The 20,024-nt window shown below is 42.4% G+C and overlaps 1 protein-coding gene across 14 annotated transcripts in view; it reads left to right on the top strand.

Annotated features, from left to right (window-relative positions):
• The window catches only part of ANK2 (ankyrin 2), a 275,878-nt gene that overhangs the window by 187,607 nt on the left and 68,247 nt on the right, over positions 1-20,024 (top strand). For 12 of the 14 annotated variants that reach the window (XM_085579383.1, XM_085579389.1, XM_085579388.1 and 9 more), the window contains 11 exons: positions 7,337-7,435; positions 8,054-8,251; positions 11,017-11,115; positions 11,295-11,393; positions 13,921-14,019; positions 14,219-14,416; positions 16,179-16,277; positions 16,823-16,921; positions 18,211-18,408; positions 19,427-19,525; positions 19,633-19,731. In XM_085579383.1, coding sequence (XP_085435509.1) covers positions 7,337-7,435; positions 8,054-8,251; positions 11,017-11,115; positions 11,295-11,393; positions 13,921-14,019; positions 14,219-14,416; positions 16,179-16,277; positions 16,823-16,921; positions 18,211-18,408; positions 19,427-19,525; positions 19,633-19,731 — 1,386 coding nt within the window. The remainder of the gene's footprint in view (positions 1-7,336; positions 7,436-8,053; positions 8,252-11,016; positions 11,116-11,294; positions 11,394-13,920; positions 14,020-14,218; positions 14,417-16,178; positions 16,278-16,822; positions 16,922-18,210; positions 18,409-19,426; positions 19,526-19,632; positions 19,732-20,024) is intronic. The other 2 variants (XM_085579386.1, XM_085579392.1) reach the window with 2 other exon arrangements.

The raw sequence follows: 20,024 nt of genomic DNA, 5'->3' as shown, positions 1-20,024 counted from the left end.
ACAGGAGCAAGTAAACTCCTCAGTGCCAGCAGCCATGTGTCTCTTCCCCAGACAAAGCATGGGGTATTAATTAGGTGGCTCTGACTGGTTTCCTCCTCCCAGCTATCCTATTGAAATTCGCATCATCTCTCTGTCCTTTATTTATGGGTGATTTCACAGTCATTCAGGGCAAAACCCTCCATCATTTTATATTGGCAGGGTTAATTATTTTAAATGGGATTTTGGAATCACCTGGGAAAACATTGTCATTTATTCAGACTGAGCTGCACAGGGCTCCATCTCAGGAGCTGCTGGTATTTAGGCAGCTGGTCTGCAAAATTTTATGTCCAAGAGTGTTTTAGAATACACAGTTTAGAGCTAGACATGAGAATTTTTGTTTAACCTGATAGGAAGTCAGCTACCTGATTGCAGTCAGCTACCCTTGGGGTTGATTCAACCTCTGCAGTTACTTGGATATTAATTACATCAACCATTTGTTGCTTTATAAGCTCTGAAGACAACCATGATTATTGTAAATGTGATTGTGATTTGCTTTCTGATTATGAAATGGTATCTCACTATTTTTTTCTTATTTTTAAAAAACTACTGCTGATGGAAAAAGCTGTCTCTCAAGCAGGTGTGCAGCAAATCACCCCTGCTCACAATAAACATGTAAAATCTCATGGAGAAGAGGGATGAAATGCTAATAATATACTTCAGTCAGGATATTCCACATGCCCCTCAGCATGTCATCCAGAAATAGTTCATTTGACCTTTAGAATGACAGTATTGAATTCACCTGTTTCCTGTTCAGTAGTTGGATATTGTTCTAGACAAGCTGGCACAGATGATTGTGGGGGATATTTTGCGTTATAAGAGGTCAAAGTGTTTTCCCATCCCTGCTCACCTGCAAAGGTTGAGAGCAGTTATGAATGAATCTGAGAGAACAGGATTTGCCAAATGTAGGAGGTAGGGACCAATTTTAGAGTCTTCTCATTGTCTCTGCTCCCTTCCCTGTGTCAGCTGCTACACGGGCTCAAAATATCAGTACAAAGATGTCCCTGAAAACCCGTACCGGTATCCTGAGGCACACGCATCCCAGCTTGCACAGGCTCCCCAGCTTCCTGTCACCTCCACCTCCTGCCTCTTCCCTGCTCCAGGGCTCGCAGCAGCGTGCGCCTCCCGATGGGGAAGATTCCAGAGCTTCGGTTTTGCTGTCCGTGCTTTGTGTCAGCTGTTTGTTATCTGGGTGTGTGTCTCTCCTCCCTGCGTCTGTCTGCTCCGGCTGTGTCCGTGCGGTGTGGAGGAGGCAGGGATGTGCTCTGTCCGTGGCAGCGCAGAGCCCGCCTGCCCCGCTGCAGTACTAACACACCTTGCCTTCCCCCCTGCCTTCTTCCCAGGAACCCCTGCCTTCTTCCAGCCAGTCAGACGCTGCAAAGCAGCGGAATTCAAACACTAGCATGTCTCACTGCCGAGTTCTTGAGCTCCACACCACACCAAAACACACCCTTCAGTAAAAACAGTCATCGCTGCTTTCCTTCCGTCTATTTTTAGCTTGCTTTGTTACATGACATCCGATGCTGCATAAATTAAGATGCAAAAACCTATTTTAGCGGATTGCAGATGAGCTTCAGTACTTCAGGTTTGCAAAGTTAATCTGTGAAAGCTTTCTATGTTTGAAAATGTTCCATTGGAATGATTCTTTAGGAGCCTCTGTGTTGTCTAAAAATATAAATTAAAATGTCTGTTCCTCAAAGGGAGTAAATGATGCATGTGTCCTGCTGTTCCATAGTTAATGTAGCATATCAAAGGAAAGCTCTGCTTTCTGCAGGAATTAGTATTTTTATTTTCTCTACATTTCAGAATGTGTTTGCTGTAATTTTATGGCATTTCTCACAAAGCCATAAAAACGTAGAAATACTGGTAAATCTCTTGACACAATTACATATTTTAAAATAATATTTTACCTTTTTTTTGCAAGTTCTACCATTTTTTTCCTCAATCAAGTCCTAAATTTTTAAAATGTGAAATTTAATTTCTCTTTTAGATTGTATCCAAAGCAGAAATGGAAACTCCATTCTCAAATACAATAATAATATACTTTCATTACTACTATCTGTTAGAAATAGTATTATAATTCAATATAGTAACAAAATATCATCTTTAACAGTAGATAATTATTATAGTATAATAAAATATTATTTAAACATATGTTATTATATAATATCTGGTATATGTTTTGCAACTTCATTTACATACAGGCCTTCCCTGGACTTCTGTTCACTAAATAATTAATGGGTAAAATTACCTATACTAAAGTATTTCATATTCAAAATTTGACTGAAAGCTATATTCTCTATAGATTTTCTTACATTAGTAACAATTTCAATGGCATAATTTTAATTAAAATTTTAATATTTGGCCAAAATTCTAACCCATGCAGATTCTCATGATTAGTTAAGGGGTCAGAGAAATTGTGCAGAAATTTGTTCTCTGAAAGATGGTGGAAAGCTTAATTTATGATTAATCCACTGTCAAGTGATCAAGGGTAGTGTGGCAATTACCAGCTCTCACTTTGAGGGAAGGAAAGCATTTACAGCCTTCTGGGAACACACTAAGGATTCTTACAGAGAATTATTGTCAGCATTTAAAAGCAATTTTAGCATGGCCAAAATGCATGTATTTCTATGAAAAGAAGTCTTCATATAATGGAATCATAACAGTGTGCACCTTCAGAATGTGGAAATGTTTCTGGTTATTACAAGGTTTTAGGAATATTCTTTCTGAATGCATTTTTTGCATTATCTCTATTTTTATCATCTCTCTCTATAGATTGTATGGGGAAAAAAACCCAAGAATATAAGACGTTTTTGGTTCTGCATGCTTTTTTTCTTCTAAAATACAGTTTTATTCACAGGCTTTTATCACCTTGCTGGAATTTCCATTTTTGTGGGAGTAAGCAAACACCCTTCCAAGGGGGAGGGACACACTCACCTGCCTCAGCCACTGAAGCTGTCACACGTTTTGTCGTCTTCCTATCCAATCTTGCCAACACTGAAATTAGATTTTTGTTGCTCTGGGGCTTCTCTTAAGTCTCCTCCTGCAGGTTTTCATCCTGAATATTTACAGTTGAATAAAATCCCTGGAATGAAAGAGAGCATCCAGTCTTGGAAGGGAAAGCTTATTGTGTGGGATAGTAAGCGTGTTGTGTGCCTGGAGCGTGGCAGCTGGAGCGGGGAGAGGTGTGGGAGTGGTGGCACAAGGTCTGGTGCACCATTTGGCTTGGAGAAGGGCCACAGTAAGGAGGGGGCCCAGCTGGAGCTGACTGGAGTGGCAGGTCACTCATGGAGATGAACAGTACCAATGAGAAAACTAAAGGAAGGAAACTGTGGGCACCACAACTCAGATGTGGTTGGTTTGGTCTGGGATGTTTTTTTGTGGAGAATGTGCTTAAGACACCCCTTAACACTCATTTTGGAAACCTACTGAGATTTAATAGGAATAATATTTCCTTCTGTACATCTGCATCCTGACTAAATAGGTTTGGCTCTGCTATTTCCACATAGCAGTGGTAGCCATTGTAGCAGGATCCTGGCCCTGCCTTGGTACTGTGCTGTGTATAGTGTTTGTTCCTGCAGTAATTCTGCTGTGACATTTTCTCCTCATCTTCTTACATGCACAGAGCACTAATAATTCATAGGCAGCTTTTGCTGTTCCTGAAGCCATGTCAGATTATAAATATCTAATCACGATGCAGATATTTCCTCTAAAAAATCCAGTAGCTCCATATAATGTTTATAAGGGAGTGGGAAGGGGCGTTGTATGAATTGTCTAAGCAAGTTATCTAGAAAATGACTGTTATTTGGAGTTACTTATGTTACTATCTTAATACTCAAGCAAGCACATGGTATATTTTTTGCTGTATTTTTCCAATTTGTGCTGTGAATGGCAGACCTAGAGGAATACTTTACAGTGTGTTTAATTATGCCAAGAGCTTAAAGCAAGAGGGAGACTCGCCTTGCTCATTTTTAAAGTGATGAGGTTTCATCATAATGAAAAATGAACAAATTAAAAGCCCTTTATTTGTCAAGAAAATTTAGACAATTGTGCATGTTTGACACATGAAATAGCAAAATTTTACTTTACCCTTATGAAAACAAGAACATGCGGCTGCAGTTTAGACTAATTCATTGATAATTTGGCCTTTGGCATTCACTTCTCTCATCAGTTTTTGGTTGAATGAGCACTGAATGTGAGCAACTGTCCTGTGAATGTGCTGCCCACATCATTTCCCATTAAAAATCCCTCATAAGCACAGCTTCTTTTCGTTTCAGTGTCTCTGCTAAGCTGAAAGAAAGCATTTGTGAAATGACCAAATAATTTATCTTTTGAAGCCCTACAGTTAGGAGTCATGCAGGGAATTCAGAATTCATTTTGCAGTTTAAAAAATGGCCAGTGACTGATTTTCAACGGAAGAGAAGGTACAAGATTTCCTCATATTTTGAGAATCATTTAAGAGACAACTAGCATTGATGGAATTTCCTGGCTCCCATACACACAGAGGGGATTGCATTGTAATTTCTTAGGGTGACCCAGCTGTTGGTTACATCACAGAGTGTGAGTTAGGAGAGTACCACATTAGGGAACAGTAGAACACCAAGTGTGGGATGTCACTGGGTAGATAGAAACATTGAACTCTCCGTTCCATGCAATCCAGGGCAAGGAAATAATCTTTGAATTTCTCTAAACATAAATTTTCTGAATTTGTTGTCTCCTGGCATGGCAGTCTTTGTGTTTATGGGACATTCGTTATCTGTGCTTCAAAGTCTGTGTCCCCCTGACCCAGGGTTGGATGTCCTGTCTCGTGATGTGCCTGATGTATTGGTCACTGTATGTTCTTCAGTTCAAAGAAATGACTGACAAAGTACTTTGGCCAGCTCCTGAAGTCAATTTGAGAGTACTGAGGATCATGGCAAATAGATAATGCTGCAAAAAATTATTATTTTGGTACACAGGCATGTCTCTTCACGTTAGTTCATGTCAGCTTCTCTGCATTGTTTTCTCTACTGATTCTTCTACAGCTCTCTTTGCATTCTCCCTCATCTTTGAATAAAAGATATAAGCAGAAGAGTTTAAAGATTAACTATAGAATAATTGTTAAATATACATGGTGTTTTCCTCAGAGCAGAAAGAGGAAAGGGGAAGAGGGTTCTGTGGGAGGTCCTCAAAACAGCTATGGCAGGGAAGAGTAGGATAGGTAGCCAATTTCTATCTCTGCTTTAAAAGGGAATTGGAGATAAGAACAAGAAAGAAATAATTGTTTTATATTATTTAGAGGGTTTGCTTTTTTTGTTCTAGCCAGACTTTCTTGTGAAGTTGATGTGCTTCTTAGCTTGTGTTTTCCTTCTTTTTCTCCCTCTCGGGATTTGTCCTGCTTTTGTTCAAGGATTCACACTATTTTCCCCCCTTTTTTTTTTTTTTAAATGATTTTATTAAATAGAGTAACATCAAAGCCACCACACAGATAAGGAAAGTGAACCTCCCACATTGATTAAAAATGTAGGGCACAAGAGGCCAAAAACTGGAAAGAAATACCTTCCCTAGAAATGCATTTGGGATATATTCTTACTTTTGTAATGGTAGTGGGATTTATCTGTAGGAATCCCTCAGGCAATGAGATGATAATATACCTCAGTTGGTCATAAAAAGACTAGGTTTAGAGGACTCTGAAGTTTCAGTGCATAGAAAAAAGTAAAGTAGTTCCACCTAATTCTTCACACTGGACCCCCCCATCTGCCAGTGTTGAAGGCTGCGAGTTCTGGTTTTGGGTTTGATTTTCCATCTGTGGAATTTCAGTGCAAATCTTCTGTGGGATTTAGGAATGCCTCTGAGACAGTGAGCACCAATGCACACCTAACCCTGTCAGTGTGTCTCAAAAGCCTCTGGAAAAAGTAGATAAGTAAGGGAGAAAATTTGCTCCTGCAGATTTCAGCTCCTTGCAGCTGTGGAGCTTTGTGGTGCTGCTCACTTGGAAAGGGCTCTGTGCTTTGGAAACCAGGCACAAGAGAGTCTCTGCTTCTTGGAACTGCCTTTTGTAGGGTGTTACAAGGCAGTGTTTGCTGGAATGAGGTTGCAGTTGCAATGGCACTGTGTAGTCTAGAGCTACTTTAAAATTAAAGACATCGTGATGCAGGTTTTCTCCAGACCTCAGCAAGGTAAACAGCAGGGTCACCACCTCATCTTTAGTGCCATGTTTTTGCAGTTTTGCTACTTTTTTAGCCTCTGAGTAATTCAGACCAGTATATTCTCCTTTTAATCAAGCTGTTACTGGATTCTTCAACAGGGTCCTTAGAATAACAGCACAGATATCACACAAGATTAGCAGCTTCACTCAAAGGGAGAAGGCTTTTCTTGTGATTAAAAACTATTCTCATTTCACCACCTTTGTAAAGCCACCTCTGTTGAGCAAGTGTTGATGACATCTGAGTGTATGCTTGAACAATACTGAGGGCTAATGAGATGAAAACTTGGCTTTTCATATCCTGTGTGTTACCTTTTTTCAGTCATTCAGCACTAATATTCTTTCACAACCATTTTTCTAGCCTCATACTTATTTTTCTGCATAAAATCCAAACTATACAAAAGCAGCTTAGAATTCATTCTCTCATCCAAATAGCTCATCAGCACATCTTTTGCTACCACTGCTGTGATCATTAACAGTAGCCTGAGCAAGTCTTTTGGTACAGAATTGTGTTCTGCAATGGAAAAAGCTATTGTAGTGTTGGTGGTCTGACAGCAATTTTAGAAAAGAATTGTTAGCTCTATGTTCACCCCTCAGTCTCAGAAGTGAAAGATTTGGTTCTATTTGTTTCTCTCTTCTTCCTTGTTTTAAAATCTTCTTTATCTTGATGCCTGTTTAAAAGCAAAAGAAAATCCTAGAGCACATTTTCTGGTATGAACATTGTTTTCTTCATCCTTGCATCACCAGCAATCCAAAGGTTGGTTGGCTTATGGAGCATCCTCGGCCCAGCAGGCATTACCCAGGGAGAGGCAATGCTGTATCACAGCCATGCAGAGGGCAGGGAGGGGAGGAGGCAGTGCACCCTCATATTATCCTTGGAGAAGAGATTTCAGCACACAGTAGGCTTCCTCTCTCAAACAGTAACCTTAGAGTATCCTTTACTGGTGCAAGGAAGAGCAGGGATGAAACTTCACACTGAGGAGCCAGCTTCAGTTAGGAGTCAAAAAAGGAGCTTTTTCATGCATGTGGGGCTGCATTCCTGACAGGTTGTTCCCCAGAGTGCCAGGACAAACAGCTGGGGATGTGCTCATTTGTTCTCTCTTCTTTTACTTGAAGGATGGGCTCACCCCATTGCACTGTGCGGCACGAAGTGGCCATGACCAGGTTGTGGAGCTGCTCCTGGAGCGGGGTGCCCCACTGCTCGCACGGACCAAGGTTTGTGTGTGCCCTGTTAGTGTGGAACACCTCTGTAAGCTTCCACAGAGCTTCCTGCGTCGCTGAAAGGCCAAGGAGGAAGACTGTCCTCCCAAAGGAAGTGAATTAATGGGAAGCATGATCCAAAATAAGGTTTTCTTACATAATCCTCTCCAAATATGTGAAAAGAGTACACTTGTTTGCCTGTGTCTCTAGTATCAGACTAAACACATGATGTGGAGTGCTACTGCCAGCACCTCCCTTGTGTTGCCTCCTGAGACTGTAGTACACAGAGGTGTGAAGGCTGGGTCAATCACTCCTGAGAGGTGATTCCTGCTATTTATTTTCTGACCCTTCACATAGGATAACGAGGACTGTTTCTCCTAATTATTTTCACAGACTATTTCAGAATTGGAAAATTATTTCAGTGTGTTCTTCCTCACATCTGGAAAACATACATCTAAAATGAGTGCATTTCCTACAAATTCTATCTCTTTGGTGAAACTAATGAGGGGAAGATACTTGTGTAATAGCAGAGCCCACTGAGCAGTGCCTCACAACAACAAATATCCTCCTTATATATGCCGCAGTCGAAGTGGGGATTACTAGAAGCTGCTGTTCTGTTCTCTTCTGTCACAGAATGGACTCTCCCCACTCCACATGGCAGCCCAGGGGGACCATGTGGAATGTGTCAAGCACCTACTCCAGCATAAGGCTCCCGTGGACGACGTGACACTGGACTACCTGACTGCCCTGCACGTGGCCGCTCACTGCGGCCACTACCGCGTCACCAAACTCCTGCTGGACAAGAGAGCCAACCCCAACGCCCGTGCCCTGGTAAACCTGGCCCACCTGGGTCGTGTAACAAAACTGGCTGGTAGCTCTTGCCAGGAAGGCTGAGTGAGAGCTGTCAGCAAACTCCACAGCCTTAAGTAGGTGCAGTAGCCACAGGGGTGTCACACCTGGACATAGAATACACCCCCTGGAATGTGGCTGTAGTGTCAGGTGTGGAAGCTGTGCTGAGTCCCTAAAATCAGAGCTGGTTCTGGCTAATGTTGATGTATGCATTGGTGTTTTAATGAATTAATGGGTCATTTTTCCATACCGACTGATACAATACACAATTTTTGGGCTTTCAACTGAATTAGTAAGTTAATTGGCACAGGCAAAACATATTAAAAAGCTAATATTTCTGCATTTATCAAATGATGACGTTTTCCTCTATTAGGTGCCATTTTTCTTTTCAAAAAACAGTTTTTATGCTTACAGGACACCAGGTATGATTCCTTTTACTCACTAATCAAACCATGGCCCCTAACAAGGAGAAAACCATCACATTTGACTCCGGAAATATTTTGAGAGTCTTTAATGTATCCATGCCAGACAGGATTACAATTTTCTCTACTAGGAACTGTTAGCTGGCTGGGAGTTCATGTACTAACGTATTGCACTCTGTCAGGAAGAGAAGGTGAACACCTGAGATGCTTGTGGAAGGCTGGAGTTCTGCCTTGGCCAGCTGCACTGGGGACCTCCACAGAACCCCCACTGCAGGGCACTTGGATGCCTTCCCCAGCTTCCTGCCCACACTTAGGACCCACTGGTTTTCTGTCTAGGCTCTCCCTGGCCTTTACTTCCTTGGAATGGCACAATTTTCTTCTGCCCTCTCAGTTTTCTTGGCCTTTTCATACCCACAAATTCCATAGCCCCTTTTTTCCATAGCCTCCTCTTACACTTTTGCTTTGTTTTTCTCAGCGCCGTGCTCACTTGGCTGATTTTTTTTTGACACTGTTTTTATCCTGGCTTGTTTTTCTTGCCAGTCTTCTGATTAGCTGCACTTTCCTCAGCTACTCACAAATACCCCCTACATCTTTCTTCTTTCCTTCCATGACCAGAAATATATCTTCTGTTCCCCTCCCTCCCTCCCTGTGAAACATCTGAAACAAAAGGAGAACACCCTCAAGCTGCTACCTCTCTGCTCTCTTCCAACCAAACTCATTTTCTCTCCCCCCCACATCTCCCCTCATTTTCTCTCTCTCCCATCAGAGAGCCTTTGGCTTGTTGATAATATTTAATATATTAAATGAAGCTCATAATTTCTGCTAGTGGTGCATTTTTTTTCTGCCTTCTCCTCTCCCCCATCAAACTGCTCCTCACTTAAATAGAAGTAGAAAAATTAAATCAACTGAGGCAGTGAATTCAGTGAAAAATATGGAAACTTCTGAAACAGTAAAACTCCCTATGAAATATATTGAGAGATGTGTGGGACGTAAAATATCAAATGGTTTTGATTGTTTCTTTAGAAATTGGAGAAACAGTAATCACATTCAGCAGAGTTTAGTGATGGAATAGATATTACAAAGAATTCATTTTAAGCTACTTAAAAAAAAATTAATGTTCGCAAAATGCTTTGGGGATACAAGCACTATATGAGTTCTTACCATTTTTAATGTGTATATGCTTTAAAGCACCTTCAAATGAACTAGTAATTAACATTTCCTTTAACACAAGCAGCCTGTAGAATAATTGTCACGTGATTATCTCTTCCCATAAACTAAGTTTTCACTGCTAGGTTCTGGTTACTGCTGGTTGATTGCTTGGCAATACTGATGCTCTTCATTAGAAAATGTACCAATTTTTCAACATTATCTAAAAAGTGTTACTTGTGCTTTTCACTAAAATGTTCACACATGGTAAATAATGTGTTTGTTCAGCTTCAAACACACACTTAACCTGCATTAACTGTCATCAGACTGTCATGATACTACAGCTGAAGTGGTGGTTCTTTATTTAAGGTACCTCAGAATGTACACACACACAGATGTCATACCTTATGTTATATATTTTTATATAAATATAGAAATAAATATATACAGATCCTTAGATTTCAAGTAAAAAGACAGATTAAGGTGGAGTCTGGAGTAAGTACTCTTTCTCTCTCTTTCTCAGTTTAAGTGGCTTCAAACTGAAAGCAAGTATATTTAGGTTAGACATTAGGGAGAAATTCTTCCCTCTGAGGATAGGGAGGCCCTGGCACAGCTTGCTCAGAGAAGCTGTGGCTGCCCCATCTGTGGAAATGTCCAAGGACAGGTTGGATGGGGCTTGGAGCAATGTGGGATAGTGGAAGGTATCCCTGCACATGGTAGGAGGTGAAACAAGATGGGCTTTTCCAACCCAAACCTTCTGTGATTCTCCTGTTGAGGTACAGGAAATGCTTTATAAAGGCACTGATTCTGAAGTGTTCAATGTAATTTCTTCACTTTCCCTTGTGTTAGGCAGTTTTGGGAAGCACTGGGAGTGCTCCTTACAGACCTGTGTGCAGCCTCAGGAAGCACACGCACACACACAGTAACAGGCAGGACGGGTGTATCTGTGTGTGAAATGTGGAGGTGGAGGTTTCCCTTCTCTCCCAAGCCTGGGAGGAAAGCAGCAGCACTGCTTTGTTGTGCCTCAGATAGTGGGAGATGTCTGTAATTCATAACCTGTTGTGCTTAAAGAAGTGTTGCTTGTGGTAGCCTAACCCTTGTGCTCCCAGTGTGCCAGCATGGAGCAGTGTGGGAAGTGTAGCTGCATGTTTCTGACTAACATCACTGTCTTTTGCACAGAATGGTTTTACTCCACTGCACATTGCCTGCAAGAAAAATCGCATCAAAGTCATGGAACTCCTGGTGAAATATGGGGCTTCAATCCAGGCTATAACAGAGGTAGCAAAATGTTTCATGTCCTGCAGAAACATTCCTTCTCTCTCTCTCTCTCTCCTCTTTTGCTTCCCTCTTTCTGTCTCTCCTGTCCTGCCTCACTTTCCCATATGTTTTATTTGAACGAAGAAGCCCGTCCCTCCAGCCGTGCAGAGGAGTAAAACTGCTCTTGCTTTGTTTCGCAGTCGGGCCTCACACCAATACACGTGGCTGCATTTATGGGCCACTTGAACATAGTCCTCCTTTTGCTGCAGAACGGAGCCTCTCCTGATGTCACTAACATTGTGAGTATGGCTGTCACTAGAACCATCTGCTCAGCACCCACAGAAAGTCTCTGGTTGCCATGTAGCTCAGCCCAAGGTCACATTTTAATCATACTTTGCTGCATTTTAGGGCAAATTATTGTAGCACTTTTACTGAAGAGGGGAAAGTGGTGGCTTCATGTGTCATAAGCCATCTCTGCTTTCATGTGTTCTGCAACAATGCTCAAGTTGGTAAAGCTTTCTTTAGAAATAGACAAAGCTCACCAAAACGATCCAAAATGGATTATAGGCCAAATCCCACAAAGCCTGTGTTTTTGTTCTGAAGGATGAAATTCAAGTCCAAATGGCTCTGATTTCTGCCTGCATAACTTTGCTGGCTGCCATGAAATGGTGTCATTCCTGTCAGTGAAAGAGTATAAAGTCCATAAAACCTCAACAATTAAACAAAAAGCAAAACTGGGAAACTCAAGATGTTCCTCTTAGACAGGAAATTCCAGGAGCTGGTGATTAAATCTGGAAAAATGTGACCTTTGGGAAGTAACATGAAATGCAGAACCTGACTTACCATAGAAATCAGTGAATCAGTGTTTGTATACCAACAGCCTAGTTACAAAAAAAAAAGGGGGGGGGCAAAAAAATTAAAACCAACAAAAACAACATTATAGTTTTCTGAGATGTATTTTGTAAGATATTTTACTGTTTGAATTTGTCAGCATAAACAAATATTCAACTTGGGACCACCTGTACTTGAAAAGCAGCTTTTTTCAGTACATAAGGTTATAGGCGAGTGTTCCCAGCAACAAAAACAACAAAATTTAGTAATCCTGGTATTCATAAGTTTTTTTCAGCTAGAAAAATATTACCTAGAACCCAGTGAAATTACTAGCATGAAGAATTGTTTACATGAATCATTAAAATAGAGTTTGCATACTTTGCTATGGAAGAAATCTTTATGTAAGAACTTTATTGATAATAAAAAACTAACACAAGTATCTTGTGGAAGCAGTTAAAAATATTGTGTTACCAGGCATTTGTGTGCAAAGTTTAACACTTTACAATTTCTGCTACGCAGGTGTCTTGGCTTTCACTTGGTAAGCTGAGTTTCCCTGTTGAATTACTGTTTCCAAAATCTAAATTGCTTTGCTAATTCAAGCACAAAAGGCTCATTGCAGAAATTTGATCTTTAGAGTGTTTTTCACATATTAAACAGCTTATTATTCAGGTAATAAACTTTTATATATAGATGGAATTAAGATTTGTAGCTAGGGCTGAGGGATTTTGTTATGCATACCTGTTGTTGCATAATCACAGCTGGTAATACAATGTTAATTTAAGAATGACAAGATAAGTCAAGTTCTGGTGAAGAGGGTTTGCTGTAAATAAAAATCCCTATTAGCAGGCAAGCTAAAACTACTTCTTTCCTTATATCTAGATGAGGACAAGACATGATTCCCCATTCTAATGTAAAAGGTCTTGACTAGAGTATTCATTTTGGCAGTTGCAGTTAAGTGGTAGTCGAGGGGAGAAAGGCCTTACAACAGAATATTCTCCAGCTCTGGTGTAAGAAGTATGAACAATTAACACAAGTAAATGATGGGTCTCATGATATAACAGATGAATAGAGCTCCTGCTTGTGGAGCTGTGCCAGCACATGATGTACCAGATGCTGGTGAGCTGCCCCGGGACCATTTCAGTCCACTTTTGGGACACTGCACTCAAAGAACAGAGCCCAGTTAAACTAGGAATCCTGTCCTCAAGGAATCCTTATTTCAGCGTTTTTTTTGTTTGTTTGTTTGGTTAGTTGGGTTTTTTTGTTTTGATTTTTTGTTTTGGGTTTTTTGGGTTTTGTTTTGTTTTGTTTTATTTTTTGTTTTTGTTTTTTTTTAAACCTTTGCAAAAAGTAAATGCTTTGGATATTCCTAGTCTGAAATTCCATATCACTTCAGTTGGCTTTCCAAAATTTCATATCCTTCAAATTTTGTGAGTTACAAAAGGCTTGAAACAAGATTGATTCCACAGCCTGGAGACAGATCCATACTGCTGAGTACAGATTTTACACATTCTGTGCTGGCTGAGTTGTGCTCAGCCATTGCAAGGCCTCTTAATGCTGCCAGCTCCACACAGTGTGTGCAGGAAGAGACCATCTGGAAAGTTATCCCCTTCCATCTTGAGGCTCCTGTGCTGTGCAATCCTTAGAGAGAGACAGCTCAGTGTACAGCACATGAGCAGACACCCTGTTATGTAGAAAGCTGAGGGACATATGTGACCAGGGCAAGTCTATCTGACAGAATTTTCCTCACCTGGGATTTTCATTCTGTCTCAGAGGTTGAGGCTATGTTTGTCTGGGATTGGCCAGCTGGCAAACCAAGACATTCCAGGTACAGCCACACGTATTTGCACCCTGTCCTGGGGCTGAAGCCAGAGTCTCACGTGGCAGAAGGATGGGTTCTCAGGGCCAGTTGTCATGCATCTGACGTAGGGACTGACACAGGCAAAGATCTTTCTTCATGGGAGTTTAGGACACTGAAATGCTTTTGCTTTCCTGCAGCGTGGAGAAACTGCATTGCACATGGCAGCACGTGCCGGGCAGGTGGAAGTGGTTCGCTGCCTCCTGAGGAACGGCGCCCTGGTTGATGCCCGAGCCAGGGTAGGTGTTCTGCTTACAATGGCTTTTGTTTCTCTTAAAACCATGGCAGAAGGAATCACTTACCAACTTCCTCTCCTCCATTACTCCACTTCCTATGACTCTACAAGACAAATGCATAGGAAGGTGTGTGAGGACCAAGGAGGATGCTGTGCTCAGCATGGCTCCATAGTGCTAATGACCCACTCGATTTGAGTTGTAGGAAGAACAGACCCCACTGCACATCGCCTCTCGCCTGGGCAAGACGGAGATCGTGCAGCTGCTGCTGCAGCACATGGCGCACCCCGACGCCGCCACCACCAATGGCTACACCCCGCTGCACATCTCTGCCCGTGAGGGACAGCTCGACGTCGCCTCCGTGCTCCTCGAGGCCGGCGCATCACACTCCATGTCCACCAAGGTAAGGCTAAACACTTCACGTCTGTGTGGCAGTGGCACGGGAGCAAGCAGGTCTGTCCTGTGATGAGTGTGCTTTCACACTGAAAAATTGGAGTAGTTTGGGCCTTTTGTTGTGTTCTTATTTAATCAGCAGCAATCCAGTAGGCTGGAGTAATGTAGCACAAGTTAATCAAATTTCAACTTCGCTGTCATCTAAAATTGGGTTTGGTTGCCACTGAAGCCAAATGCAGATCTTGATAAATACAGGTCCCAACAGGTTTAAGATGTCCTTATTTCTCCCTTTCCCTTATAGGCACAGGTTTTTTTGCACAGTATTTCCAAAAAAGAAAAGGGCATGGCAATGACATATTTTTTATGAACAGGTCTCCTTTTATTCTTCAATACCTTATTTACTTAAAAAGCAAAATAATTCTGCCCTGTGCTAGCTGAAAGGAATGTTACTAAAACATAGAAGTCAGCATCTGCCCAGTCACATCGAATGCTGGATCTATTTTCAGTGGTTCTAAAATGAGATGTCATGTGCTACAACAGGCCATTTTGTCTGGGATTATAAAAGAAATGTTCACCAGAATCAATAGCGGGTTTTTCTAGCCAAAAAATGGTACCAATAGATTCCTGACAAAGAGGTGAATAGGTAAGATAGTAGATAGGTGTGAAGAGAACGATATATCAACGTATCTTTTCCAAATTTAAAGCATTTGATAAGTGAGAATCATGTAATTTTCGCTATTTATGAAAGCACTCTTGGTTTTACAGCTGGGGCTTAGAACATGTTTATGAACAATGGCGTATCTTCTAGGGTTTAAAAGACTAAACCAGCAATTTTCAAATTATGATCCATGGATTACTGGGAGGGCTTGCTGTTCTCCTTTTATCCAGCTGTTAAATCACATTAAAAGGGCTAAAAATACACTAAATACTTTCCTAATTTCCCATATTGCTTGATGGCAATTAGTATTGCAGGAACATTCTATAGTAGAAGATGGAGCCCACTAGATAATATCTTTATAGGCTTGTGATTTGTGAACTGACAACATTTGAGATTACCCAATACAATCTCTTTCTGAGGTGGGATTAATGGAACTAAATGATAATGATAATAAACATTAAACATCCCTTATGTGCCAGGCAAATAGGTCATTGCAGCTTCCCAAAATTACCATCAGGCAGCGGTGCAGGCTGCCACCTACTGTCACAGATCCATGAGCTTTCCTTACCAATTTTTAAATTAGAATAGGTGAAGAGAAGGGCTCTTTTTAGCTTCAGTAGAACTTTTTGACTGTATGAATACACAAATTCAGATACAAATAATTTTTCGCCAAACCCTACCAGAGGAAGGGAATTGGAGTTTGAAGGTTTTATCCGATTAATGTATTTGCTGCGTCTGTGTTACTGGCAATGTCTGATGCAGGAAATACTTGTAAAGCTGTCATCATGGAACAAAAAAAGGTGCAGCTGGTTTGGGGTATAAATTTGAAGAAGTGCCTTCATTGCCCCCACGCAGTGTGTGTTGCTAGTACAATCTGTATCAGATAAAATGTCTGCCAGCCTGAGAGCACATAAGTAGGAAAGAATAATAAAAGGGAATGTATTTTCTTGTATTTTGTGCTTCTCAAAGTGTTTTCAAGAGAAGCTGCTTTGTCTAGGTTCAGTTATCCATTCTGTGGTTAAAGAGTAAGCGCTTAACACATAGTTTTTAAACAAGAGTTGTCAGCATGACCTTTAACACAAACAGCTGTGTTTTATCTCCTGCAATTTTTCAGAAGGGATTCACACCGCTGCATGTGGCAGCCAAATATGGGAGCCTGGAAGTGGCAAAGCTCCTGCTGCAGCGCCGTGCCTGTCCTGATTCTGCTGGCAAGGTACTGCTGGGGAAGAAAAAGTCTGAAGTCTTTCCTTAAGGAAGAACTGTGTGAAACATGCACCCTAAGAAAGCTGCAGCTTCTTTTGCATGGTGGCTGTGGCTATGTTGGGGTCGTGTCTCCCCTGGGTGGTGGCTGACTTCTGCTACCCAGCATGCCGAATTTGGGTCCATGGCAGGAAGGGTGCATGGCTGCTCTGAGGGCAGGTGTCTGGTTTTGGCTCAGAAAGCACAGGCTCCATCAAGCTGCCTAAATTCCCAATGGATAAACATAGGGGCAAAGCCACACCATCCCCTGGTGTGGCGTTATGAAAGCCAGCGGCTGCCAGCGTGGTTCGCCTGCTACGCTGCTTCTCCCCACTAACAGCCAGCTGCCTGCCGCGGCCTTGCTACCCCTCCCCATTGCCTCCCCCCGTCCCCTCTGTCCCTTGCAGCCCCCTGGCCCCTCCCATGCCCCGGCAGCGGCGCCCCTCCGCCCGTTTCCCCGCGCTGCGCCGCTCCCCGCCCGGTGTCCCGTAACGCGCTAACGCCGCGCCGCCCTTTCAGAACGGCCTCACCCCGCTGCACGTGGCGGCGCACTACGACAACCAGAAGGTGGCGCTGCTGCTGCTGGAGAAGGGCGCCTCGCCCCACGCGACCGCCAAGGTGAGCCCGCCCGCCCCGGCACGGCCGCCGGGCGGGCCATTGCTGTGCGGCGGCGTAAGGAAGGGATGTTCTGCCCACGCAGGCGGGGAACGAGCGCTAGGGGACTTAATTCCGGGTTTATCGGTGGCGTCGTGCTAGCTCTGCGCCGCTGAGGGCAGCCCCGAGGGGAACCCTGACGCTGAGGGGACTCAGTCCCACCAGGGTTTTAGGCACAGCTGGAAGGCACTTCACTATTGTGCAGGTTTGCAGTGACATGAGAAACTTTATTCCGGGGTTGGGAGCGGTGTTGTGGCACCACTGTGGGGGTGAGGGGAGCTCTGAGGGGACACAGCTCTGTCAGAGCTTTGGTTGCAGTTGGAAGTCACCTCACTATTGCATAATATTAGCAATGACTTTTGAAATGTGCATTCTGACCGTGCACGCAAATCATTCCAGGGTTAGGAGTGGTGTTGTGCTATTGCTGTGTAATGCAAAAGCTGCTAAAAAGGGAAAATGGGGACCAGATGGGTGCAATAGCAGAGAGTGTCCTGCCCTGTGCAAGGCTGCTGATCTACAGGCTTTCAGGAAATGCTCAGGGATTGTATTGGGAATGTGGTTCCCATGGCAATACATGGAAAGCAGGATAGTTTGGGAAACTCCCACTTAAAAAAAACCAGCAAAACAACCACAGACCAACCCAACCAAGCAGCCCTCACAGGACCTGTGTGCTGGCACTGGGGATTTTTCCCTCACAATGTGTTATAAAACAACTAGGAAGTTGTGTTATTGCCAGAAAATGCCATTCTTCTGTGCTTAAATGATTAATTTGATTAAAAAAGTCATTCCACCCCATTGCTGTTTCCAGCTTGTGACTGACACACGTATCAAAATTCCATATGCAAACACATCTCTGCTCACATGCTCTGAATAAAGCATAATGTGATGAAGGGTGTGCACCCATCACTCATCATGGGGAATGTCACTCACCAGTCAAAAGGGATTATTTGCAACATAGGTTGTACAAAATGTAGTTGTCAAACTCAGCATAATTTGAAGGCATTGGTGGAGCAGTCCTGCCCACCCTGGTGAGGGCTGGCTTTGTTCTGATTTAGGTGGTAATAATAACAGACAGACAAAGCAACACAACAGCAGGGCCATGTGGGACATGTCTAGCCTTGAAAATTTAGTGAACTCCCTTCTTTAATACCAGGCATAACATCAAATAGTTCTGTTCTATGGTGCCTGACTTGTTAGGCTTACATGGCTGTTGTGGTAACTTCATTTTCTGTTATTTTCCTGCCTGGTGTCAGAATGGATACACCCCTCTTCATATCGCTGCCAAGAAAAATCAGATGCAGATAGCTACCACTCTGTTGAACTATGGGGCTGAGACCAACATTTTGACCAAGCAAGGAGTCACTCCACTTCATTTGGCTGCCCAAGAAGGTCACACTGACATGGTGACTTTGCTCTTGGAGAAAGGATCTAACATCCATGTGGCAACAAAGGTAACTCACAATCGGAAGCAAAGTATTGTGGGTGGGAGTATCCAGTAAGATTCAACTTTGTGTCTGAGGGCGGGCTTAAAAACCTGCACCAGAAACCTGAGAGCTCCAGTCTGAAATAATTCAGTGCTCTCACCAGCAAAGGCTCTTTTCTGCATGCCTTTATCCTTCAATGGTAAGTGAAGAAATTTACATTCTCTGGCAAATAAGAAAACAACTGTATTACTGGAGCAGACCAAGAAAAATTCTATCGAAGACCTTTCCAAATTTTTTTAATGATTGTATGTAACAGCTTTTTAACAGAAAACAAGGTCATAAAAAAAAAAACCCCAAACCATTACTGTAAATTTTCATGGGTCACTGGGTTTATCCAGGGATGTATGCAAATCTCATTTATGCAGGTGAAAAGCCTGTAGCTTCTGCACATACAAGTTAGAATAGAAGACTCTGGTATCTCCTTGCATGGAGTAACTATGTTCTGCTAATAGGAACAAGGAGAATTTCATTTCTTCTACAAAATTTGTTCAGTGCTTCATTCATGGCAAAGCTCTGCACATGTTCACAATGAGCTATCAGTTAAAAGGCTGCATCCTTTTCCCTGGCATTTGAGTGGGATCTATTTCTGGAGTTAGTGTCTTCATCTGGCTCATGCCTGCAGTTGTCAGGTTCCTCTTTCTGTCTGAGGAGTGGGAAGCACATTTTATTAATGGGCTTCTCAGCTTCCCAAATTACATTATTGTAGAAAATCTTGAGCATTCATGTCTTAAAGTTTTCCTCTGTGGTTATGGTGATGCAATTGTTTTGGAGCTGTTTGTCAGCTGGTACATTGTCACAGGAGTGACATTGACTCTGCTTTGTTTTAAAACACCACACATACTCAGAAGTTGTAGTTAGGGTCTGATCCTGTTTTAAAGATGGAGAAGTGGAAAAGACTAGATTTTTTTTTTTTTCCTTATGCACAGGAGGATTTCATTCTTACTCCTGTTTGTTTGTTTGCTTTCCTGTTATATTCCAACTCCAGGCTGGACTGACATCCTTACACCTTGCAGCTCAAGAGGATAAAGTGAATGTAGCCGAGATACTCGCCAAACACGGTGCAAACCAGGATGCTCAGACAAAGGTAAATCACGCAGTGGCCGCTGTCTCCAGCGTGCCAAAGGGTGCTACCCTTGTCCAAGGAATGTTCCACTGAGCTTGCAGTTTTACTTCTTTGTTCTCCTCCTGTAGCTTGGTTATACACCTTTAATTGTGGCCTGTCACTATGGAAACATCAAAATGGTGAATTTTCTCCTCAAGCACGGAGCAAATGTCAATGCTAAAACAAAGGTAAAGAATTTTCCATTGCTTTGCTTTTGCTCTTTATTCTGAACATGGTAACCCAGCACTCCTACATGACACATGTGCTTTTCCCTTGGGAACTCTAACCATGGCATGGGAGGTGTCAACATGTGGTAGCTGTAATGGAATGCCCTCTGTCTGCTCCATCTCATGGTGTGGTATTTGAGAAAGAAAAAACAGATAACTGTGTGTATGAAAAAACAACACAATCAATTTAATTGGTTTTTCTTTTTCTTAGTACTTGCAAACTAACAAATGAAAGTTGTTCCTGATCTTATTTC

Source organism: Lonchura striata, chromosome 4 (genome assembly GCF_050655825.1).
Source record: "Lonchura striata isolate lonStrDom1 chromosome 4, ASM5065582v1, whole genome shotgun sequence".
NCBI lineage: Eukaryota > Metazoa > Chordata > Aves > Passeriformes > Estrildidae > Lonchura > Lonchura striata.
The sequence above is the reverse complement of the archived record's forward strand: the minus strand, read 5'-3'. Positions and strand labels throughout refer to the sequence as shown.